Source organism: Lutra lutra, chromosome 8 (assembly GCF_902655055.1).
Source record: "Lutra lutra chromosome 8, mLutLut1.2, whole genome shotgun sequence".
Classification (NCBI taxonomy): domain Eukaryota; kingdom Metazoa; phylum Chordata; class Mammalia; order Carnivora; family Mustelidae; genus Lutra; species Lutra lutra.
The window spans coordinates 138638601-138664334 of record NC_062285.1 but is presented as its reverse complement, the minus strand read 5'-3'; the positions used below and the strand labels follow the sequence as shown (position 1 = coordinate 138664334).

The 25734-nt window shown below is 48.3% G+C and overlaps 1 protein-coding gene across 1 annotated transcript in view; it reads left to right on the top strand.

Moving 5' to 3' along the window:
• The first annotated feature begins 6588 nt into the window (after nt 1–6588).
• The window catches only part of ARFGAP3 (ADP ribosylation factor GTPase activating protein 3), a 47105-nt gene continuing 27959 nt past the window's right edge, over nt 6589–25734 (top strand). Inside the window, exons 1-6 of the mRNA XM_047741015.1 lie at nt 6589–6784; nt 11752–11870; nt 17003–17075; nt 18266–18397; nt 19535–19618; nt 22478–22565. Coding sequence (XP_047596971.1) covers nt 6716–6784; nt 11752–11870; nt 17003–17075; nt 18266–18397; nt 19535–19618; nt 22478–22565 — 565 coding nt within the window. The 5' untranslated portion in view covers nt 6589–6715. The remainder of the gene's footprint in view (nt 6785–11751; nt 11871–17002; nt 17076–18265; nt 18398–19534; nt 19619–22477; nt 22566–25734) is intronic.

Here is a 25734-nt window from a genome sequence, read left to right as displayed (position 1 = left end):
GTGGGCAGACTCAGCGTGGCCCCGTGTGGCCCTCGGGGAGGTGACAAGACAAACAGCCCTGAGCCAGGCGACAATCAGTCAGCAAGGCAAACAAAGCTGACTGTAAGCCACCCCGCCCATCAGGACACCTCCAGGTCAACCGGTCAAGGTCAAGACAGCCTGGCCTCTCCTGCCCCTCCCGAGCATTTTCCAATAACAATGTTAATAGTTTTCACTTAATTGTAAAGGGAACAAAGGTTGAGATGGAAATTTGGAAACTAAGCAGAAGTATTCTGAAAAACAAAGCCCCCATGGTCCGGAGGTCCAGGGGCAACACTGCTGGTACTCCGGGTTAGTTTTTCTGGTCTTTTTTTCCATCCGTACACAGGTGTAGGGCACGTATTCTCTTGCGGTTGTCATCGACGTGTTTTGCAGAACTGGGCTCCTACTGTAAATGTGGTGTGGGACCCTACTTCTTTACCATTTCACGGGCATTTTCTCACGTCCCTAAATATGCTTAAACTTAAAAATAGAATGTTTAACGGCGGCAGGATATTCCATGGGCCCTAAGTCCCATATCCCTGAGTGTTTGTTTCCCGTTTTTTTCATTTTATAGATATAATTTACATACAGTAAAATGCACCCTATTTAGTGTACAGTCATTTTTAAAAAAGATTTTATTTATTTATTTGACAGAGATCACAAGTAGGCAGAGAGGCAGGCGGGGCGGGGGGGCGGGGAGCAGGCTCCCCACCAAGCCCAGAGCCCGATGTGGGGCTCGATCCCAAGACCCTGAGATCATGACCTGAGCGGAAGGCAGAGGCTCAACCCACTGAGCCACCCAGGTACCCCTACAGTCAAGTTTTGACAAACACGTTGCCGTGCAACCACCACCACAATCAAGAAATAGAACTGTTCCATCGCTGCCCAAGTATGTCCTGGCTTCTCCGTAATTCAACCTTTCCTTATATCCTTGACCCTGGGAAACTGCTAATCTGTTCTGTTTCTATAGTTTTGCCTTTTCCATAATGTCCTGTGAATGGAATCATACAGTATGCAGCCTTTGTCTTCCCTTCTTTTGGGTCACATAATTAATTTGAAATTCATCCATGTGGTTTCACGCAGCAGTAGTCTGTTCCTTCTTACCATAGGTGGTCTCTGGGTATTGAATTCACCATGTTTGCTAATCCAGTTGAAGGATATTTGGGTTGTTTCTGGGTTTTGATGATTACAAACACTTTTGTTATGAACATTCAGGTACATGTTTTTGTATAAATGTAAGTTTTCATTTCCTTTTGCAATTATTTTTGCTAATATTTTAATATTGCAAGTATTACAGCAATGAGCAATTATTACACCAAATCCTTTATCCCATTAATGGAAGTAATGGCATCAATGTACATTTTTTTTTTAAGATTTTATTTATTTATTTGACAGAGATCACAGGTAGGCAGAGAGGCAGGCAGAGAGAGGAAGGGAAGCAGACTCCCCGCTGAGCAGAGAGCCCGACGTGGGGCTCGATCCCAGGACCCTGGGACCATGACCCGAGCCGAAGGCAGAGGCTTTAACCCACTGAGCCACCCAGGTGCCCCTCAATGTACATTTTTTAAAAATCAATCAATAACATCAACTCAATCACAAGCGTCTTTATTTAAATATTTTACCGTCTAAAATGGGTCCTTTGTGAATTTCCAAGTGTATACCGCCTCAGCAGTAAAGGGGTTTGTGGAAATCAGATAGTAGTGCTCATGATTCCATGCATTTTCCTTTTCCTTTTTAAAGATTATTTATTTATTTGAGAGCAAGCGAGTGAGCAAGGGATAGAGAGCACAAGCAGGGTGAGGGGAGAGGGAGAAACAGACTCCCGGTACTCCAGGACCATGACCTGAGCTGAAGGCAGACGCTTGACCGACTGAGCCACCCCAGGCGCCCCATCTGTTCATGGTCAAATGTACCTGACCTGTAAGAAACGGCGTAAGGGTGTCTTCTCTTCTGCACTGGCGTCCTCCAGGGACAAGGGACAAGATCTGTGCCTATTTACACTTTGTGATTCATCATATGACTGTCCAGAAAAGTCTAGTTTTTCCTGAGAGTGGCATCCGCGTTTCAGCAAATTCCTATTTCACTGAATGAACTAAACGGACTAAACGCTGTTTCACAGGGCCAGAGGCACACCAGGATGTCTTCCTAAAAGAGAGGACAGTATACAGCAGTCTGGACCTGCCTCACGGCTGCTTCTGTATTATTATTCTGAAATCTGGAGCAGTGAATTTTTGCCTGTCCTCTTTTGCAGGAGAAGTTCTCATTCTCTTTCAGATTTGGTATTACCTGGGTTTTGCTTCTACTCCTCTCCAGGCAGGAATGCATCTTTTCCTGAACCCTGGGGGACAGAGCATTTGCTGCTTGTTTTCCAGAAGGGATGTGGGTGGAGTTTTGTGCCTCTCCCCGCAACAGTTGGATGCCCAACTCCCCAGGGGGTTTCTCTCAAGTCTCTTTGCCTCCATCTTTCTTAAGAAGAAAGATTTCTGGTGGAAGCTTATGGAAAATAGCTTGTGGAATATAACCTCTCTTTGTATCTGAGGCCTCAAGCTATTTCAAACGGACATGCCAGCCCACACTTGGCCTTTATGAATTCATTAAAAATTTTAACTTATTTCCTCTTGCCACCTTTCTCCTAAGCTTTACCAAAGGGGAACGAGTTCCTTTGTTCCATCTAACTTTGGGGAAGCTCGTTTCCCTTCAGAATTCGGTTTACTTGGTTGATTTGCAACTTTACCCATCTGACAGGCTTAAGAAACCCTAGGATAGGGTGCCTGAGTGGCTCAGTGGGTTACGCCTCTGCCTTGGGCTTGGGTCATGATCTCAGGGTCCTGGGATAGAGCCCCGCATCGGACTCTCTGCTCAGTGGGGAGCCTGCTTCCCTTCCTCTCTCTCTGCCTGCCTCTCTACCTAATAGTGATCTCTGTCAAATAAATAAATAAAATCTTTAAAAAAAAAAAAAGGAAAAAAGAAAAAGAAATGTTACGATTTTGTAGCTTAAACCATCTGTTCTTGTCATCATATGGGGAGGGTGATGCTCTTTGGAGCTTCCCACATTCGAAGCCTAAGTCGCACATCCTTCTTGAATGCACACTATGCACCAGGCCTGGTCCCGGTGCTGGGGACAGGGACAGACAAAACAGATCTGATCTCGGTACATTCACATTCAATGGAAGGGAGGAAATAGATAGTATTACATATGGTAGTATTAGGTGGTAGTAAGGCCTACGAAGGACGAGAGATGAGCCTCGGCTGTGCATACAAACCGTGCTTCTCCCAGAGACAGTCTGGACTTCACTGCACTTTTTTCCCTCTTTGTGATGTTGTTTGGGAATGTTGGTGAGGTCTGGAGCGGAGGTCCAAGAAAGAATTCGAGAAGGTTCTGGTATAAAAAGATGATTTTAGGGACGCCTGGGTGGCTCAGTTGGTTAAGCAGCTGCCTTCGGCTCAGGTCATGATCGCAGCATCCTGGGATCGAGTCCCACATCGGGCTCCTTGCTTGGCAGGGAGCCTGCTTCTCCCTCTGCCTCTGCCTGCCACTCTGTCTGCCTGTGCTCGCTCTCTCTCCCTCTCTCTCTCTGATAAATAAATAAAATCTTAAAAAAAAATTAAAATTAAAAAAAAAATAAAAAGATGATTTTATCAAAACACTGGGACAAGACCCCTGGGGACGAAGGGCTGCGAGCAATGGCTGATTAGACACGTGGGAGTGGGGAGGGAACAGAAGGCTGGCTGAGGACAAAGCAGAAACTGACACCCTGCAGCCTTCCCCCACCCCCACTCCTGGGTGGGACATACTATGACATCCTTTAGGAATCTCCCAACTATCTTAATGTTAATACCTTGCTAAGAAGGGAAAAATGACCTTGGCAATAGCAAGGCCTTCCGGTATCCATATCTCTTAGGTCCTCTTTAGCATATGAAAGTTGTTGAAACCTCCCTTTTTTGTTACCTCCCCCAACCCCATCGTACAGAACCTGCCACCCCTCACAACCCCGAGGCAGCAGCTCTCCCTGCCCATGGGTCCTGTCTCCATGCTTTAATAAACCGCTATTTTGCACCAAAGATGTCTCAAGATTTCTTTCTTGGTCATTGGCTCCGGACCTCACCCACCAACCTCACTTATACTCTAAAACTTCATCAGGAGCGGGGTGGGGGGGGTAGTCAGGAAAAGGCAGGTATTCCGAAAGGACTCTGATAGACTAAAGATTTATATGATAATGGAGGCCTGGCGATTGCTGAGTTAAGGTGGTTTTTCCTTCCAGTACAGCACTGACATTAGGACAGGTGGGAGCTTCCTGGAGGAATAATACTCTTCCTATCACAAGTCCTTGTCGGTAGGCTGCCGGTCCTAAAGAAACTTAACTTTGTTTTCATTTCCTTCTGCCTGTTTCCCATGTCACTCATGGGAGGGTGATGTTAGGGCTCCAGGAAATTGAGCTACGGGTTTCTGGGAGTTAGGCTATGGATAAGAATGCTTCTTCCTGTGTATCACTAAGATGTTGCTAAACTGATGGAAACTCCTGTCTTGTAGGGCTGTGAGCTTGATCAGGTAACCATTTTTTTTCCCCATTCCCTTAGTTTTGGGGCAGCTAGGAGGGCCTGAGGGATGCCACACAAATCTCACGTTACACATGTGGGATGGGGGTTGTGGGTATCAGCTTGTGCTGTGTCCTCAGCTTGCCTTCTGCTCCCTCATCATGTGGGGACCTTTATGTTGTAGCGTAGAGTATGTAACACTCAGAATCTGATACGGAACTTGGTAAGTAAGATTTCAGCTCCAAACAGTAATCATCATTCCCATCAGGAAGGCTCTAACTGTTCATAAACATGCCAGGTGTCCTGCGTAGGGCCAACCTGCACTGAGACAGGGAAACTAAAGGGGCCCCAGGAAAAAAAAAAAAAAAAAACCCAAAACTGCTTTTTTGCTCCTTTTTCTGCTTCTGTACTTGCTAGGACCTGTACCCTTGCCTTCTCCCTGCCTTAATGTAGGTCCTCTTCGTCACGGTCAAGGAGTTAACCATCTCTTTGGAGTCGTCCAGCCTAACAGGTAACAAACATCAGAGAGAGACAGGGAGGGCTCATCACGCAGGCTTTCCAAGACCCCAGACTCCAGCTACCTTGATGCCAACATCCCTGGCTCCAGGGCGTAAGTGACTTATGGAGGACATCTGCGCACTTGTCCTTGTTTTGACCCGTTCTGGGATGCCTGAGACATGTACACCAGACCGTGATCTTCAATAAAAGCCCCAACCCCGAGCAAAGGGCTCTCTCCTTTCCTTCCTGAGTCTTCCAGACGCTCGGTTCGCTATGCTCTATCAGATATGCTATTTAATATACTATGCTCTCACTTCCTCTCAGTTCGCATTTGATTTCTGTCCTACACAAAACCAAAGACCCTCTTGTTTGGTCCTGAGGGATTCCCTCCGGGTCCTCGGACAGGCCAGCCTGCATCAGTATGACGGGACACAGAGTACAAGAATATGTACTTTGACTTGATGGAAGGAAGAACTTTCAGTCACAGCAGATTGCAAAAGTTAACTTACTGTTCTGTTAGGCACTACATTTCCCTTCCTTGGAAAAGTTCCAGCCCTGGGTTTATCGGAGCCCACATCCTTGCAAACCTCCGACTTCTCCCGACGGCATCTAACCTGACACGCTGAAGGGGCATTCCCAGCTTCTAAAAGCAGAAAGGCACAAAGGCTTTTCTGGGGCTCCCGCGGGGAAGCTGCTCCCACAGGCTGCTTGGCAAGGATCCTTTATCTCTAGCCCCATTGTACAGACGAGCAAGCCAGGTTTGGGAGGGGAGAAATGACTTGACCAAGGTCACAGAGCCAGGAAGCAGCCGGCTGAATCGGGCTTGGAGCCAAGGAAACCTGTTCTCCTCGCACGGCACCACCCAATCCCAGGAGGCCAGCGGCTCTGCACCCACGGCCGTACGAGAGGCACCTTTCTCCGCGAGTCTGAACCCTTCTGCAACGTCAGCCACAGGTCCCGCAGCGCGGGAAAGTCCCGCTGCTTTCCGGTCCGCATCCACCAGCTCGGACCGAGCCTCCAGAGAACTGCTCTCTCTCGCCGATCTGATACCCACACAGCTACGTCGGGCGGTGAAAACTTCCCACCCAGGGCTCGGCCTCGGCTTAATGCAAACAAAACAAAACGAAACAAAAGGCGACCAGTGAAAATCGGGCGTCCGGAGCGGCGGGGTCCTTCCCCTCACCTTTCCTCTTCTGCCACCTGGAGCGACTGGTTCCGCGCCCTCACGGGGCACGAGGACGAGGTGAGAAGACTTTGGCCAAGCAAGGAGTCCGTCGGTAAAAGTGGACATCGACCAGCCCAAGTGGTGGCGAGTCCGGCCCGGGAGCCAAACCCCGGCTTCAGCCCCGCACAGATCCCACCAAACCCGGAGCCGCCCTCGGGAGAAATGGCGCGAGGCTTCTGCGCACGCGCGGGCAGCGCCGGGGCGGGGGCTCCAGCGGGCGGAGCCAGCGACGCCCCTGAGCGAGGGCCGCGAGAAGAGTGCGGGGCGTGAGCTCCGGTTGTGGGCGGGGAATGGGGGCGGGGCCTGGAGGCGGGGTCTTGCCGTCACGCGCAGCCCCGCCCCCTCGGCCGCCCTCTGTCTCCGGGAGGCGGCAACCGCTCCTGTTCGGCCCTTCCCGGTTGGCCGGGCCGGCTGCGCCTCGTTTCTCTGGTGACCATGGGGGACCCCAGCAAGCAGGACATACTGACCATCTTCAAGCGCCTCCGCTCGGTGCCCACCAACAAGGTAACGGCCCCCGGGCGTGTTCAGGCTTGCTGGACATCCGTGCCGAACCCCGCGGGCGGCCCCCGCTGCGGCAGTGGCCGCGGCCGCGGGAGGAGGAGCCGGCCCGGCCTGTGACACGTCGCACTTGCGGCCGCGGCGCCTGGGCCTCGCCTGGGTCTGGGCCGCGCGCCGCCCCCAGCCTCAGCAAGGAGTGGGGAACGGGGCGTACACGGGGGTCCCGGGCGGGGCGGTCACCTGGGGGTCCTGGGAGCGGGAGGCGACAGCATCTGGGGGCCCCGGGGGCCGGGGCACACATTTTTGGTTCCTGATACCGGGCGGACAAGCACACACGGGGGCGGCTTTTGAGGGGTGGCAGAGTGGACCCCGTGAGTTCCTGAGAGAGCTGGAGGCGGGCTCGGGGACCCTCCCCCCCAGAGGACTGGGGTGCATACGCAGGGGCTCCTGTGAGCGGGGCGACACCGCAGGCCACCTGTGACCAGCTGGGAAGCACGCACCAGCCCTGAAACTCCAGCTGGTAGCTCTGGGCTCTTGGGAAAGCTCGACTCCGCATCCTGGAGCTGACCTCCGAAGTTCCTCAGGGGTGCCTGTTGGAGCCTGGTTGGTCCCCTACGCCGTTTGATGGCAGCCTCAGTTTCCCTGTCTGATGGAGCGACTAAGTCTCTGCAATGGCTTCCAGCTCTTTTCTCTTGCTAAGAAGGCCCCCCGCAGACCCTTTCTCTGTCTTCCCTTTGGGTCTCTGGTGGAGATGGGATCTTCCTTTTTTTTTTTCTCCCTTTGTCTCCAGAGGTTGTTTTCTCCTCTGTGACTTACACAACTTTTCACAACTGGCTGGAGATGTTGTGATGACACATCGGGCTAAAGTGACACCCTCCACCAAGGATCACAGGTCAGGCTGGAACCTGGAGAGTGCAAAGGGCTGTCAGTGTGTCCGTGTGGACTCTCCCATCCCCTCCCATGACAGGAGCTCCTCTGGTCCCCACTATCACCTCCAAAGTGAACAGCTGTTAATGATCATGGTCATGAGTCATGACATCACCTCATAGAAAGATCCTGAGTTTTATGAAATCTAGATGTCTTTAAGTCTTGGTGGAAAGGAGCCCATATTTTTACAGACTAGGAGGAGTGAGCAAGGAAAGAGTTTATTGGAGGTGATGTCTGATGAGTGTGAGAAAGTCAGGAGGAGAAAGTCTTCAGGAACTCTCTAGTGCTAATTTCTTTGCTGTTCTCTTGATTTGCAAGTTTAGATTAACGGGTTTATAGGGAGTGGTTGCTGTATAGCCAGACGAGATTAGGATCTGCTGTTAGGAGTGTAGAGGTTCTATTTTTTGTCTGCTGTATCTCAGAACCAATGAGTATTCTCTTTGAATTCATCAAAGGGAAGGTGTCCTCTTTTAAATAAGAAGTCGTTGTACTTATAACACTTCCGAGAGGCTTGTGAGGGGTGAGTATGTTACCTTGGGCAGGTTACTTGACTACTTTGTACCTTCTTTCCTCCCCTGGCCGGCTTGAGCAGGATCTAACTCAGTGTTATTAGGAAGATTAAATTAGAAAATCCAGGAGAAGCACTTAGAACAGTACCCACACTTGTTAATCTTCAACGTCAGCCATTTTTTTGTTACGATCTTTATAACAAACAGCACCCCTCTGGAAAATTTTATATTCCGTAATAGGATTAACAAAAGCACGGGGCAAAGATATTTGCCAGTAATGCTCCACAGTTTTGTGCTACATTTTTTGATTAAGAATTTTCATCTGACTGTAAGTAAGAAACCATTACCTAAGCAGAAATGAAAACTAGCTTTAAAATATGGAAGAGTTTGGGGAACTCTTGGGGAACAGGAAGCCTTTTCCAGAAGGGGCTACGAAAGACTGCTGTAAGATATGGAGGGAAGGAACTTCAAGAGAAACAACTGGGTTTACTTTTAGTCTCTGTTATCTGGGTTCTTCATCTCATGAGTGATGAGTGTTTACTCTGGACCAAGGTTTTAACCCAGAAGGGTGAATGCTCTAGTTTGAGAAATCCTTCCTGGTCTCTATGTGTTCCTTCGTTTTATTGCTTGATTGCTTGAGTTACTCTGTCAGCAAGCATCCGTTGGGCAGCTGTAGTCTGCTGGGCACGGTGCAGAGGGAGACGGAGAAGGAGACCGGCTCTGCTCCTGCCCTTGGGGAGCTGCGAGTCTAGGGCGTGGGAGACTGACATAGGCCAACAGGGCCAGCCAAGCCTTGTGAGAGGCCATGTGGTGAGGGGGGAAGATTGAGCCCCGGGGCTCGCCGCCTGGGGTCTTGTCCCCAACATACCACTCCTCAGAGGTGATGCTTAACTTCCCAAGTCCTTCGTTTTCTCTAAAATGGGGTGGAGAACTGCACTACGGAATTTGCAGAGAATACAAAATGTGCGAGCTGAAAACGCGGGGCCCTTGTTTAAAAAGTGTTGAGAATGTCCAGATGAGACCGCGGAGCATTAAGCAAACAGGGGCTTTTCTAAGTGTGGGGCCCCAGGCAGCTGCACAGGTCACACGCATGCCCAGAAGCTGGCCTCGATGGGGACAGGCATCATATCCCCTTAGAGGGATGTTATGATGGTTCGGTGGGTCAGTAGCAATGCCTGATGGGGACACACTCAGCATTAGCATGCTGTCTCTCTAGTACTCACTCTCGTCATTAGCCAGAGCAAATTGTTAAGCAGAGGCATTTCTTTTTCCTTACTTACTTGGTAGTAAGCGCACAACTGTTAGTTGAGTGAGTGGGGGGGCTACGGGTGGCCTCTTGCCGAGGGACAGCACATGCGCAGAGTTGATGACACTGTTTGGTGTTCCATGGAAGGGGATTCCTTGCTCTAGGTGCATAGAGCATCCTCATTTCTGTGTCCTCTCCTCCCACGGTGCAGTGAGCTCCAGAAAGGCCAGCACACGGCCTGGCAGGGGTAGAGACTCAGCAAGTATTTGTGGACTCGGTGAGGCCAGATAGTTCTGAATAGCTCAGTGCCTGCCCTGGCGACTGGCATGCAGCAGGTGATCGATAAACACCAAAGGGAAGGGATTGGCACCTTCCATGGCTGTTGTCTCTGCAGCCTCACGTGCTTAATGCGAGCCCGTCACGGTGAGGGGCTTTGGACAATCGGCTCATGTTTTCACTTTGGCATTTCCCTCAAGGGGCCAGAAGCCAGATCTTCCTTGATGACTAGAGATGGAACAAGCTTTTCATAGGTGGCTCTGTCTGTAAAGTGTATCTAAAATATGGGGCTCTTGGGGCACCTGGGTGGCTCCGTTGTTAAGCGTCTGCCTTTGGCTCTGGTCATGATCCCAGGGTCCTGGGATTGAGCCCCGCATCGGGCTTCCTGTTCTGTGGGGAGCCTGCTTCTCCCTCTCCCTCTCCCACTCCCACTGCTGTGTTCCCTCTCTCGCTGTATCTCTCTCTGTGTCAAATAAATAAAACAAATAAAATAAAATGCGGGGCTCTTTTTCTGGAAAAAAAGGAAATATTCTCTTATTAGTGGAATTTTCTGACTTCAATTAAATGTTGATTTCCATGACAAACTCTGTATATTTTATTTTTTTTATTTTTAAAGATTTTATTTATTTATTTGACAGACAGAGATCACAAGTAGACAGAGAGGCAGGCAGAGAGAGAGAGAGGAGGAAGCAGGCTCCCTGCCGAGCAGAGAGCCCGATGCAGTACTCGATCCCAGGACCCTGAGATCATGACCTGAGCCGAAGGCAGCGGCTTAACCCACTGAGCCACCCAGGCGCCCCAAACTCTGTATATTTTAAAGTCATTTTATTCTCCTGTTGCCAGATGCTATCCGAAGAAGAATGTTTGACTTCAGGCAGTGTTGAGGGAGGAAGGCGCTGGGCCCCATGACGTTGCCGTCAAGCTGGTGGCTGGGGCTGCCCTCTCTGAGGCCTGCAGCTCCCGCTCCCAGGCTTGCTCCTGCGGCGCTCAGCCGGCCTCTGCGCCTCACTGGCTGTTGGACTCGTGGCCTCGGTTCCTCACCACTGGAGGCTGTCCACTGGGCGGCTCGCAAGTCCCGCAGACACGGGGCCAGCTTCCCCCAGAGCCAGAGGTCCCCGGGAGAGAGAGCGAGCAAGAGGCAGAGAAGACGCCAGAGCATCTTTCGTAACCTCAGAAATGACCTATTGGTGTATGTTAAGAAAAAAAAGAAAAAAAGAAATGACCTGTTGGCACATCTGTCTTATTATTGGTCACAGACCACCGTGCACAAGCGACCTGCCGGCTTGTCTGGCTGGGGCAGAAGGCGTATGCATGACCGCTGCCACCATCTGGAGGGCCACAAGGCCTTGAGCCTTCCCAGCAGGGGACATCCTGGCTGGTGTGCGGGAGCCTGCTAGGAGCCCTGTTGGTGCCTAATTAATATAATACAGTGATACACAATATGATAATAAAAGAAGTGAAAGTTAAGGTTGAGAAAAATGTAGTTGAGATTTTTTTTTTTTAAAGATTTTATTTATTTATTTCACAGACAGAGAGATCACAAGTAGGCAGAGAGGCAGGCAGAGAGAGGGAGAAGCAGGCTCCCTGCCGAGCAGAGAGCCTGATGCGGGGCTCCATCCCAGGACACTGAGATCATGACCTGAGCGCAAGGCAGAGGCTTAACCCACTGAGCCACCCAGGTGCCCCTGTAGTTGAGATTTTTTTAAAGATTTTATTTATTTGAGAGAAAGAGAGCATGAGCAGGGAGGCAGGTCAGTGGGAGAAAGAGAAGCAGCTCCCCCGCCACCCCAAGCGAGCAGGGAGCCCGATGCGGGGCTCGATCCCATGACCTGGGCGGAAGACAGACACTTAACCGACTAAGCCACCCAGGCGCCCCTAGGGGAGATAATTTTGTAATAACCGGTTTAAAAGTGTAAAGGTAAAGTCACTTTCAAGCTAAACCCTATATTGTATCCTGTGAGATGCCCCTTTTGGCTAGTAGGAATTAATAACTGAATTTTGAAATTTTCTTTCAGGTGTGTTTTGACTGTGGTGCCAAGAACCCCAGCTGGGCAAGCGTGACCTACGGGGTGTTTCTCTGCATCGACTGCTCGGGGTCGCACCGGTCCCTCGGCGTTCATCTGAGTTTTATTCGGTAAGTGTGTCTTCTCTCGTCAGGGGTGGGAGTGACCCTATGGTTTCACAGGTCTTTTCCCCCCTTTTCCTTCATGTTTGCTTTGACATAAAGTAGAACGAGAGGCTGGCTATGAGTTACAGAGAGTTAAGATTTTATTTATTTATTTGACAGAGATCACAAGCAGGCAGAGAGGCAGGCAGAGAGAGAGGAGGAAGCAGGCTCCCTGCCGAGCAGAGAGCCCGATGCGGGGCTCGATCCCAGGACTCTGAGATCATGACCTGAGCCGAAGGCAGCCGCTTAACCCACTGAGCCACCCAGGCGCCCCAAGTTACAGAGAGTTAAATCTTCATAATCAGGCGAACAGGGAAAATGAATTATTTTCCGTTCAATGACTGTTCTGTGGAGCTGTGTCGGGGACCTCAGGCCGCGGTGCTGATGACAGAGTCAGGATGGAGGATTCGAGATGGTCGTCTTCACCCTTTATCACCTTCTGATAGCCAGCAGCTCAGAGGAGTCTCACTGTGACAAGCTTGTGATAGAAGGGGACCGGGGGCTGCAGGTCCCCCCATGCCCCATCAGGAGCGGAGCTGTTGTTAGGGGTGAGGCGCCCTCCTTACAGCCTGGGCGTATGTCCAGTGCAGTCCTGCAGCCTGGCTCCCGGGGTCCCTGGCCTCACAAGGCCTCGGTGAGTGATCTTTGTATGAATTTTAGTGGCCATTTCAGAGGCTTATAAAAAGAAAGTCCTTCTTTTTCTGTCTGCAGAGCTGGGCTGCAGTGGCTTCTTCTGGCGAGACTATATCTTCTACCCTGTCTGGTAGCAGCCTCCATGGGGCTTTGGTGCGTGTCCCCTTGGACACAGCCCCACAGGGGGCCGAGGTGCCCTTCTGTGAAGTAAAATAAATCGAAATCATAAAAGGATCCCTAGGGAGCCTCAGGATTTGGAAACCCAGCAAGGCCTGCACTTTAGCGCCTGTGGGCCTTGGCCAGGCCACGTGCTGCAGGGCACCCCCAAGCAGCCCTGGCCCAGCTCTCCGTTGTTGCTGACCCCCTGCAACCAGTTCGCCTGTTCCTCTGCCGCTCCTTTTTCCAGGGAATGAACCAATGAGTCAGGCAGGCTCTTTGGAATTGTGGGGAGCAGTTGTATTTTATGTAATGACTTAAGGAATATTCATACAATGTGATTACTATGAAGAGCACTAGCTCCAGGGCCACCCGGGTGGCTCGCTCGGTGGCTCGGTCGGTAAAGTGTCTGCCTTCAGCTCAGATCATGAGTTCAGGTCCTGGGATCGAGCCCCACATCGGGCTCCCTGCTCATCAGGAGACCTGCTTCCCCCTCTCCCACTCTCCATGCTTGAGTCTTGCTGTCTCTCTCTCTCTGTCAAATAAATAAAATAAAATCTTTAAAGAAATAAGTAAAATCTTTTTTAAAAAGAGCTTGAGTTCCTGTAAGATAAAACCAATTATAATTTGTGATGAGATATTTTATATGATGGCATAAAAACTGTGTAGTAAAAATAATAGCTTAATTTTCTTTTTTAATGTATTAACTTAAAAAACCCTTTCCTGGTGTGCTTTCATGAGTTCTTTTTTCAGAAATCAGTCCATAGAGGCATGATGGACTAAATATTTATAGCTTTATGGCTATATAACTCCATAAGTAATTAATTAGAAAAGGGAGGTCTTTTGTGTGTTCTTCCTGGTTTCAGAGTATCTATCCATGTCTTGTCTTTTCTTTTTTCTTAGAGATGCTGGTCCCAGAATATTTTATTTTATTATTATTTTTTTTTTAAGATTTTTATTTATTTATATGACAGATCACAAGTAGGCAGAGAGGCAGGCAGAGAGAGAGGGGGGAGGAAGCAGGCTCCCGGCCGAGCAGAGAGCCCGATGTGGGGCTCGATCCCAGGACCCTGAGATCATGACCCGAGCTGAAGGCAGAGGCTTTAACCCACTGAGCCACCCAGGCGCCCCCCAGAATATTTTAAATACACTACCCTATTCTTGTCTCTCTTTTTTTAATGTTGAGGTATTTACTTGCCAAGGCAAGTTTCTTTTTTTTTTTCTTTTTAAGATTTTATTTATTTGTCAGACGGAGATCACAAGTAGGCAGAGAAGAAGGCAGAGAGAGAGAAAGGGAAACAGGCTCCCCGCTGAGCAAAGAGCCTGATGCGGTGCCCGAGGACCACGACCCGAGCTGAAGGCAGAGGCCTTAACCCACTGAGCCACCCAGGCACCCACAAGTTTCTTTTTAATATCCTAACCCCCACCCCTGTCCAGCCCTGGGTTGGTTGAACGCAAGACAATATATAATCATATATAATCGGCTGGCTTCCTTTGTTCTACCTTTCTTCCTCTCTGCCAAGTCCCACCCATTGTAATGTGGCCCTCCCTTTGCCTCACCACCAAAGCACACCTCCAGTTTAAACCATTCCAGGAAATCTGACGTGTTCCCGGGTGAGGGAAGGACTGACCCGGTGAGTAAAGGACCAACCGGAAGCCTAATGGGCCTGGACAGCAGGCTTGGACCCGCAGGCTTAATGACTAGCCTTTAAAAAGTCAGATAAATATAACTATGAATCACAATGTTTATAAGTGATTCAGAAACGGTTGTTAAAAAGTCCTGTGGAGCTGGAGGGCAGCAGTCTAGGATCTGGGCAAGAGTAAGTCAAGGATGATAAGGCTTGTGTTTTTGTTTTGAGAAGGTAGATGTTTGCTCTTCGAACATTTTTTATGGGTTAAAACAGTTACAAACACTAGCTCCATGGGAAAAAAAAAATCCAAGCAGCCCCAAAGTTTATAAAGTGAGAAGTGAAAAGTTCTTCCTCTGAATTCCTTTCTCCTCTTCCTCTCCTCACCTGCCAGACTCACACACACAGACACCAGTGCTCCCTGGCCTGCCCTCCAGGCATTAACAGATTAACAGTTTGGCTTGAGTGGAATGTTTATTTAAATGGAGATTTGGGGGATTTTTTTTTTTTTTTTAAAGATTTTATTTATTTATTTGACAGAGAGAGATCACAAGTAGATGGAGAGAGGCAGGCAGAGAGAGAGAGAGGGAAGCAGGATCTCCGCCGAGCAGAGAACCCGATGTGGGACTCGATCCCAGGACCCTGAGATCATGACCTGAGCCGAAGGCAGCGGCTTAACCCACTGAGCCACCCAGGCGCCCTGTTTTTTTTTTTAAGTATAATTTTAAGTCAGTAATTTTACAAAGGAAAAAATTTATGAACTGTTGCTTTTGCCAACCAGCAAGGGAAAAGTGGGTTAGACATCCACGGAAATGACCAGCTGCCACTTGGAGCAGGGCCCACGTAATGGGACTGGCCCCAGCCCACCGCCTCCTGCGGCTTGACCAACTCTGCGCCTCGGCCCCCAGGGCAGCTGTGCCTCACCACGTGGCTCCTCTCCCTCCAGCTCTGTCTCTTCTCAAGTTCACTGTTAAGTACTTCTTGAGCTTATAAGGTGAATGGAATCTAGTCCTCCCTGCAGTAGGCTTAAATAGAGCATGAACGAGAGGACCGTCAGGTACACCCACGACAGAGAAACAGCACCACCTCTACCTGTTTTGGGATGGGAGCGTAGGAAGGCGACGCCTCCCATGGCCTTCTGTTGAGCAGTCAGGCGGGTTACAATCAGCCGTTCCTGGGCTTGTCCATGAGGAAACGAGGAAACGGCTAGATTAATTGTGGTAAATGGATAAAAGGCCATTTAAATTTTTTCATTATGTGATAACTTTGTCATGTTTATTTGGTGAGATGCCTTCTGATTTCTAAAATCTATTTCAATGTTCTACTTAACGAAAAAATACTGCGTTTGGCAGCCATTAGTGAAGCTAATTCATGCAGGGTTTTTTATTTTATTTTGTTTTATTTTATTTTATTTTATTTGTGAAAGAGAGAGAGAGAGCAAGTGAACATGAGGTGGCTATTGCCTTAAAAATAACATTCTAGGGGCGCCTGGGTGGCTCAGTGGGTTAAGCCTCTGCCTTTGGCTCAGGTCATGGTCTCAGGGTCCTGGGATCGAGCCCCACATCAGGCTCCCGCTCAGTGGGGAGCCTGCTTCCCCCCCTCTCTCTCTGCCTGCTTGTGATCTCTGTCTGTCAAATAAATACATAAAATCTTTTAAAAAATTAACAAGAAAAACATTCTACCATTTACAAAGGGTAAGCAACACAAAGAGGCATAGAAATGAGGACACGGAAGGACAGCATAAAAGAACTTCGGTGAATCTGAAGCCTCTTTCCTTCCTACCTTCCCATGTTGTACGGGGTACTTTACCTACAGCCGTTAAAAAATGTCCACATTCCTTTGCAGTTAGTGTGGGACAGGCTGTTGTTGAATACGGAACAGCCTTGCTTTTTGTTCATACCTATCTATGGGTTCTGTACAAATACCTTCTAACATTGTTGTCCTGTCGTATCTTGCTTTACAGTAATGAGTTGGTGAAATTTATTATTGAGAAATACAGCTATTGCCTTTCCCTTGCCCTGATCTGGTCTCAGGTTGCAGATAAGTAGGGCATAACGTGTGGTCAGGGAGAAGACACTCAGAGTTTTCCCTTTAAGAACACTGAATCCTGAGTTTTCTCCCCTCCCTGATGGTGGTGACGATGGGTAGGTCCCTTTCACCCTAGGTAGTTCCCTTTCACCGGGTGAGGAGGCTATGAGCATCCCCAGACACTCCCGTTACGGGTCACACTGGACAAGTGGAGAGCTGATCGGAAAAATCCAGAACATCTATTTTGAGCAGAGACACGTTACCGATTTTTAGATCAGAAGCCACTGAGGATGCGAAGCTGAGTCAGTGGTTCCGCCGGCCCCGGGAAGCTTGTCGTGTCCCTGTGCCCTAGGATTAAAGCTGGAGTCCGTGCGGCGCAGGGTGCTGCTAGCGGGGCCAGGCCTGTCTGTGGTCAGGCGTGGAGGGGAGCCGGCGGCTGGCCCACCGGAGACCTGGCTGCTAGGAAGGGCGAGAGGGGCCAGGAGCTGCGGGCACAGCTGTCGTGTGCCATGTAGGCCCAGCGTCCCGTGTCACTGTTCCCACAAGCTTAGCTGTCTTCAGGATCCTCAAAATCACGCAACTCTTTCTTTTCAAGGTTTAGTGGCTGGATGCCAGGGGGATGTGTTAACATTTGTGAATATTCTTTCCATCTAGATCTACAGAGCTGGACTCCAACTGGTCTTGGTTTCAGCTGCGATGCATGCAGGTTGGAGGAAATGCTAACGCGGTAAGCTCACTGCAGACGTGCGGCTTCCCTTCGTGTATAAATACGTGTTAGACTAGAAAGGAAGCTTGGTGTTTGCATGTACGAGCTTGGGGACCCTACTGGCTAGCAAAGGCTGGGGGGGCTTGGCAGTGGGTGGCCCTGGTGACTTGTTTTTCCCCACATTGTGAAATACCCAGTCCACACGAAGCCCTGGGTTAGGCACGGGGATATAGTGACAAGCAAGACAAACGCAATCCCCGTTTTTAATTTAGTAATTTCTGGGTAAAATAAAAAAAAAAAACTTTTTAAGTGTCCGATTAACTTACAGTTTTACAAAAGCAGACTTCCTTAACCCCCTTTACAGATCTAAATAAGGATCCTCAAATCTGTAAAACTTCATTTACAGGGGCGCCTGGGTGGCTCAGGGGGTTGAGCCTCTGCCTTTGGCTCAGGTCATGATCCCAGGGTCCTGGAATCAAGTCCCGCGTCCGGCTCTCTGCTTGGCAGGGAGCCTGCTTCCTCCTCTCTCTCTGTCTGCCTCTCTGCCTACTTGTGATTTCTGTCTGTCAAATAAATAAATAATCTTTAAAAAAAAACAACTTCATTTACAAATTCGGTTTATCTGATGAATCAAGTTGTGTTGCTCATACAGGTTTTTAGAACGCCTGCCTGAATTACAATATGAATTCTGTAATTCATGTCCGTGTTTGGACCCTTATGAGCTTGTTGAACAGTTTCTTCTAGTTGTTTCAACTTTTGTTTTACCGCCTTGTTCATGCCGCGGTCTCTGTGAAGAGAGAGTTCTGCACAAGGTGAAGGTCAGCGTAGCTCCTAACTGATTCCACTTAGTGGAATTCCAATGGAAATGAATTTCTCATGACCTAAAAGCAGTCCAGAGTGGAGAGAGTCCCCCAGCGTAACAAAATAATCAGAACGATCGCGGTCCTTTAACAGAGGCACAGAGGGCCAGTGAGTCTCATGTCCAGCTTTACTGAGATATTAACATGGCACGTGTGGAAGGCATTCCTTTTACAAGAAAAAATTTATATTAGATTGTGCGGTTTACATTATTTTTGTAAATTATGTGACTCAATTACTTTTGTTTTCACTAGTATTTTCCCAAAAAATCCCTCCCGACAGAAAGTACTGTTTTCGGTCACGTGTTAGATTTAATGCAGTATTGCTGTTAATTTGTATATTTTCCTCCGTAGTCTTCCTTTTTCCATCAGCACGGCTGTGCCACCAATGACACCAATGCCAAGTACAACAGTCGCGCTGCCCAGCTCTATCGGGAGAGAATCAAGTCACTAGCGTCCCAGGCGACACGGAAGCACGGCACTGACGTAAGTCACGGGCGGGTTGGATCTTCTTCTTCAGATCAGATGACATTTATTTCAGTAGAAAAAGTGATTTTAACCATCCCAGACAGTAAAACTTTCTGACAGGATTCTCTTGCAAGGACACAACCTATAGCTGATTCTCATTGTTTGTGGAAGTTGTGCACTGCGAGGTTGCTGTGAGTTCTGAATTAGGAAATGCCAGAGCATCACTCCTAGGGGAAGCTAGAGGGCGAGGTCCCAAGGGCTTCTGGTCAGGACGTTTCCATCAACGAATAAATACGTGGCCTTATTTCACGTGTGCTTCTGCTTCAGGACACCTTATTGTGTATATTATTTAGCTAAATACATAATACTTAATAGTATATTGATATAATAATAGTTGATAGATAAGAGATACAATTTAATATATTACTAATATATAATTATTGGCTCATTGACATTGAACTTGCTGCCCACAGACTGTATAGGACCTGGGCCTAAATGAAGCTTGCCTAACACTGTATTTTCTCTGTAAGGCACATCATGGGCTCCCTGTGGCTAGGAGGCCTAGGTGGGATTTAGCACTAGGCTTATGAACCATTCTAGACAGTGAAATCACCAACAAAAATGTGCAAAATGTGGCATTAAATAGACCTCAAAAAGGACAATTATTTACAGTTGGAGAGCTAAAGTAGGAAGACAGAGCATCACCTTGCTCCATCTCAGCCGGGAATGGGTACCTTGGGTGGCTCAAATTCTTTGCTGGTTCGCACACCTGTGAAAGGACCGCAGAGATGTCTCAAGCATTGATTTGGGGGTTACAAGGAAATTGTGGCAAGAAGGTGAATTTGCAAATATGGAAGCCACTGTTAATGAGGATTGACCGCACTTTGGAACCCGCACTTAGAAATTAAGCGCTCGATCTTTCCTATTCAGAAACAGCTTGTGAATCTGGTACTTGACATCCTCAAGGACTGGATGCAGAAATTACTAGATTGCTACATCACTAAGATGTGCTCAGGGGCGCTGGAGGACTGTTACTGACTGTGTAGGAGTGGAAAGTACCGATCTTTAGCAAACAGATCTCTAGAAAGGGAGTGAGACTATTAGATAAAACCTTTTAAAGCCAGGGAAAGGGCTAAGCAGTGCTCTATGTTCTAGCTGTGGCTGGATAGCTGCGTGGTTCCGCCTTCGACCCCTCCACCAAAAGAGGAAGATTTTTTTGCCTCTCATGCTTCTCCTGAGGTATGTAGTATCTTTTATAGAATTTTAAAGTATGCTTACTCTCACATTTATAAAGGGTGTATGTTTAAATGTCTCACTTAGGACACAGGCTAAGCTGCTGTATAATAACCCTGAAACATTTCTATCTTAAACAAGATAGAAATTAATTTCCATCCGTGGTTCTGAAGTCAGCTGTGCAGGACTAATCGAGGGAGGGATCTGTTTGGGTCTTCTCCACATGTTGGCTTCCATCTCAGGGTCCAAAGCGTCTGTTGCAGCTCAGGACCTTTCGCAGCAGGGGGAGTGGGGCAGGCATCTAGGAAAGCTAGTGCCCCATCCTTCTACTAAAAGAATGTAGACGTGGCACACATCTCTTCCGCTCACATCCTCGTAGCCAGAACTTAGTTGTACATTGATACCTAGCAGCCAGGGAGGCTGAGAAATCATTTCCAGTAGTCTGCCACAGTTCACTTGAGAACTATGGAACTGACAAAGAATGAAAACTTTTTTTTTTAAGAATTTTTATTTATTTATTTGAGACAGAAAGAGAGCATGAGGCGTGGGGGAGGGGCAGGGAGAGAGAGGAGAAGCAGAGCTCCTGCTGAGCTAGGAGCCTAACGGGCTCGATCCCAGGACCCCAAGATTGTGACCCAAGCTGAAGGCAGACATCCTATCAACTGAGCCACACCCCCCAGGTACCCCAAAATTTTTTTTAAGATTTAATTAAGAGCATGTGAGTGGGTGGGGGAGGGGCAGAGGGAGAGAGAATCTCAAGCAGGCTCCGTGCTGAGCGTTGAGCATGATGGGGGCTCAGTTTCATAGCCCTAAGACCATGACCTGAGCCAAAATCAAGAATTGGATGCTGAACTGACTGAGCCACCCAGTCACCCCTAAATCCACATTTTAATAGGGGCTTGAATCTCACTGTCCCAGTTTAGCTGTATACAGAGTGTATCTCAAGGCTCTTATACTAATGAAGCCAGGGGTGGGGGGTCCGAGGGTCTCCATCAGTTAAGTATCCAAGTCTGGATCTCATCTCAGGTCTTGGTCTCAGGGTTGTGAGTTCAAGCCCCGCATCAGGCTCCCTATTTAAACAAAAGAATGAAGTCAGGACTGGTGCGAGGAATTGGGAGCTGGCCCCGAGTGAGCCTCCAGTAAATGCGGCCAGAACCATTGTCTTGGTGTTGTGGTCTGATGGGAGCAATGATAATCACCCCCACATCACAAAGAGGGGAACATAAGGCCTCCACAGCCTAAAATATTTCCTGAGTGGCCCTTTTGGGAAATGTGTGCAGGCGCCTGGCTTAGAGCCCCAGATGTCTGTTCACTGCCCTCCCTCCTCCCAGTCCCACCGGGGAGGGGGCACGGTTACTTAACTGCTGTGCAACCCATTCTTGAACCAGTTTTCAAGTACAGACATGAAATTGCTGTCGCTTGATTTTTTTTTGTTTGTTCTTATAATGTACGCGTACAGGTTCATTGACAGAGTTGGTAGTTACTAGAAGTAGTTATCAACAGGAAACCAAAAGAAATGGTGAGGTAATCTGTCACATTCTGCAGTGCCTGTTTAAGACGAGACAGGGAGAGAGTACTCAGTGGTAGTAGCTGGGAAGTGTTGTCATGCAAATGACAGGCTAAAAGGAGGAGAGAGGGGAACGTCTGATGTGGACGAGCATTGGAATTCATATTAGCATGAACTCACGTTTGTTCTAGTGTGTCTCTCCGTGCGCACACGCACACATGCAGACACACAGTGGAGCACTGATGACAAATGTGTGTGTCCCTGGGTGAGCGCACACACAGATGTAGTACCAGGCTCTTGTCCACCGGGAGGCCCCGAGACACCCACACCCCCTCTCGATTTCTAAGCGCCACGAGGAACTGGGGCTACTGGTGGAGAAAAGGCAGACTCTAGGACCGGGGCTGCTGGGGCAGCTGAGCCTGGAGCATCTTGGCATGCGCGAGAGTAAGGAAGTGCTGGGCAGAGGGGCTGGGAGATAGAGGAGGGTGTGTCTGAAGGACTCAGGAACCAACTGGAAAGCGATCCCAGTGGTCAAAGCTGGAACAGTTTCAACAACAAAATAGATAATGACCATTTGGATTATAATCCAAAGAATAAAATAAATATCCACGCGTCTACACTAATATAAATAGATGATTGAATAAATAAATGAAGAGAAGGGACGATCTTCCCTAGAGAAGAATCAATCATGTGTGCGTAGACACTCTGCCTTTCAGGAGGCCCCCTCCCCTTGAGTGCAGGCCACATTTGGTGACTCGCTTCCCAAGTCTAGGGGTTGGAAAGGGGAAAGCGGTAACTTCACCAGAGAAAAGCACAGCAGGCACCACCTGTTTATCCATGATTTGGTGACCATAATTGAAGTATCATTAACACATAGTGTTACATTAGTTTCACATATACAATGTAAAGATTCAGCAACTCTGTACATTAATTACCCAGTGCTCATCTAGATAAGTGTGCTCTCGGGGCACCTGGGTGGCTCAGTCGGTTAAGTGCCTGACTCTTGGTTTCAGCTAGGTCATGATCTCATGGGTCATGGGATCAAGCCCCGCATCAGGCTTCTTGCCTGGTTGGGAGACTGCTTGAGGTTCTGTCTCTCTCTCTCTCCCTCTGCCCCTCCCTGTGTGTGTGCACACTTTCTCTCTCTATATATATAATAAATACATAAATCTTTTTTAAAAAAGAATACATTTTAATTTTTTTTAATTTTTTAATTTTTGATTTTTTTAATATTATCTTTCCTTCTCACTAATCTGGGTACTTAGAAGGTGACTATTAAATTATTAGCTTTTCCCCCCACTTTGTTTCGCAGACTTGTCTTACTTTGCTTACTGTTGACTTTTCTCACCTCGCTGCAGGCGGCGAGCAGCACAGGGTGGGCCTCAGCACAGCCAGAAGCATCTTTGCCACCTCGGGACGTGGAAACCACTCCGGCTCATAACGAAGGTAGTCTTCAGGACTGTCCTGTAATGCTCTCCTTGGGGTTTGATGGCTGCTATGGAACTATTAGAAAATAAGACCCTTGGGGTGCCTGGGTGGTGCAGTCAGTTGAGCGTCCGCCTCTTGGTTTCGGCTCAGGTCATGATCTCCGGGTCATGAGATCGAGCCCCGCATCAGGCTCCACAGTCAGTGCAGAATCTGCTGAGATTCTCTCTCCCTCTCCCTCTGCCCTTCCCGCTCGTGTCCTTTGTCTCTCTAAAATAAATAAATCAACCTAAGAAAGAAAGGAAATAAGATCCTTGTATTTCATGAGGAAACTTGCCCCGGTAGATTACATAGTGAGGAAACAAAATTACTGAACAGGGAATCTGATCTCACTTCTATAAAAAAAAAAAACTGAAAAAAACATACACACACAGAAAACATTCCGGAAGGTACATACCAAATTGTAAACTGGAGAACGAAATTACTGAATGAATCACTTTTACTTTCAACTTGATACAGCTGTGAAGTGAGTGAGCTTTTGTGACGAGTGTATGTTACTTCCATACTCAGAAAACAAGATTTCAATTTTAAAAACGATCCTGTAAATAGTTGGTATCTAATGACTTGCATTTTGTGGTTTTATTATGGGATTTTTAACATTAATTAATTAATTTATTTATTTATTTTAAAGATTTCATTTATTCATGTGTGAGAGAGAGACCAAGAGAGCATGAGCAGGACGGGTAGAGGGAGAGGGAGAGAGAGAATCTCAAGCAGAGCCGGATAAAGGGCTCTATCCCAGGACCGTGAGATCATGACCTGAGCCGAAGCAAGCATCAAACGCTCAACTGACTGAGCCCCCCACCCCCGGGCGCTCCAGGATTATATATATAAATGATATACTTATATCAGTTGCTTGCATTTTAGAAAATCACTTAGGTGATAAGAGTAACAAGGATCAAGACATCAACTTTTTCTGTCTTAAGACTGAACACTTTTGTCAGCCAGAAAGTTCGGGTGAATTAACAGCTCTGTTTCACAGCTGTGCAGGAAACCCCTGGGTTCTGGCGCCAGGAGTGTGGGCTGGTATACTGAGCCTGGAACTACTTTTGGGGACCTCGTGTAATAGGAAGGACCAAATACTCAACCAGCTCTATGACCAAGATTCTTATTTGAGAAACTTTCTGGCAAGGGTCTTGCCGGAGGGTTGGCGAGTACCTAGTATTTATCAAGAAGAGAGTCCTAGAAAAGTGGTCATTCAGGTCTCTGGGAGAATGGGATTGGGAGCATGCTGGAAGAAAAAGTCACTTCATTGGTATTGAATTCTAGGTATAAGGGTAGGAACGTCTGAGATGCCATCAAATAGCAGATTTTAGGATGACTGTTTTTAATGTTACTGGTCTTAGGAGTCGACCTATCAGCAAACCAGGAGGGGAACATTTTGCCTCCTGGGGAACAGTGAATGGAGCTGGGACAAGTGTTTAGCGTTTTGGAAAAAACAATAAAGCAGAATTCCTTCTTTACTCTTTACATCATCCTAAATTCAGTCGGATCAAAAATTTAAACATAAACATGAAAATAGGAGGTACTAAAAGAAACAGGGGTGAGGCTTTTCTTGTCACCCCGGGAGGGGGAAGTCCTTCTACGCATATGCAAGCCTCGTGAGAAGAGATTAGCAAATCTGTTACAAATACAACATTTCTGTTCTGAAGAAATGCTTTAAAGACAAGTGATAAATACTTGTAGTCAGAACACAGAAGCTCGTTTCCTTAATATGCAAAACACTCTGACACTGCTGGATTTGTAGCATTTGCAACCTGTGGCTTTTTTGCACATTTCATTTTTTGTGCATATGACCCTAAATGCTTGCTAAGAACTCATCTCCAAGTGGCGTTTCGCTTTTCAGTTTCTTAGACCTGCACCATACTGCGGCTGCACTGGCCCTTGGGTCCTTTCCTGTGTTTGTTTTATGTTGTCCTTGCAGTGGGAATGTCTCCCCTGGTTGCCATGAGGCTGCCTCCTTCCTGGAGTCTCTGCTCGAGGGTCCTCCTCAACGAGGCCCTGTCCACCCCACGGGCACTCGGGTCACTACCACGTTTACGTGTCCAGGCTCCCTCATAGCGCAGCACACCTTGGCTCTGAGAGTGGCCGTGCCCGGTGAGCTCACTGCGCTGTGAGCTGCTCCAGGAGAGGCGGCTTGTGCAGATAAGGAATCTGCCTGAGCCGCCCATCGGTTTGTCATTTTCCGTAAGGACAGAAGACAAAAAATAATCCTGACACTCTCCCGACTACCACAGAGAAAAGGCGGGCTTTGTGTCTGCCAGACAGTACAGGTGACAATTTGAATATTGTTCTTAATACAGCTAATTAGCATAAAAGGCCATTTGAGGTTAAGCCCACATGCCACGGAGGCCCCTGTGCCCTCCGGAGTCCAGGTGTGTCGTCTGTTTTCCTAACGGGAAACTACGGTAACCAAATGCAGAACAAGATTTTGTTCTTTTTTTTCCCCCAAGGTTTATTTATTTATTTGAGAGAGAGACAGAGAGACCACAGCAGGGGGAGCAGCAGAGGGAAAGGAAGAAGCAGATTCCCCGCTGAGCAGGGAGACTGATGTGGGGCTCGATCCCAGGACCTGGAGATCATGACCTGAGCTGAAAGCAGAGGCTTAACGATCTGAGTCCTCCAGGTGCCCCAAGATTTTGTTTTTGTACATATTTTATCTTTTTAAGATTTATTTCTTTATTTGAGCGCGTGCGTGCTTGCCACACGAGTGCGGGGAGGGGCCGAGGGAGACAGGGAACCCTCAAGCAGACTCCCCGCCAAGTGCGGAGCCCGATGATGCCACTTAGGGCTCCATCTCACAGCCCTGAGATCACGATCTGAGCCGAAGCCAGGGGTTGGACGCTCAGCCAGCTGAGTACCCAGGCTCCCCTGTTCTTGCAAATATATTAAAATCTACATTCTTGAGGCATCTGGGTGGCTCAGTCGTTAAGTGCCTTCAGCTCAGGTCATGATCCCAGGGTCCTGGGACCATTCCTGCATGGGGGGGGGGGGTCTCGGCTCAGCAGGAAGCCTGCTTCTCCCTCTCCCACTCCCTCTGCTTGTGTTCCCTCTGTCACTGTGTCTCTCTCTGTCAAATAAATAAATTCTTTTTTTAAAAAAGCAACATTCTTAGCTGAAGCGTTCCTCC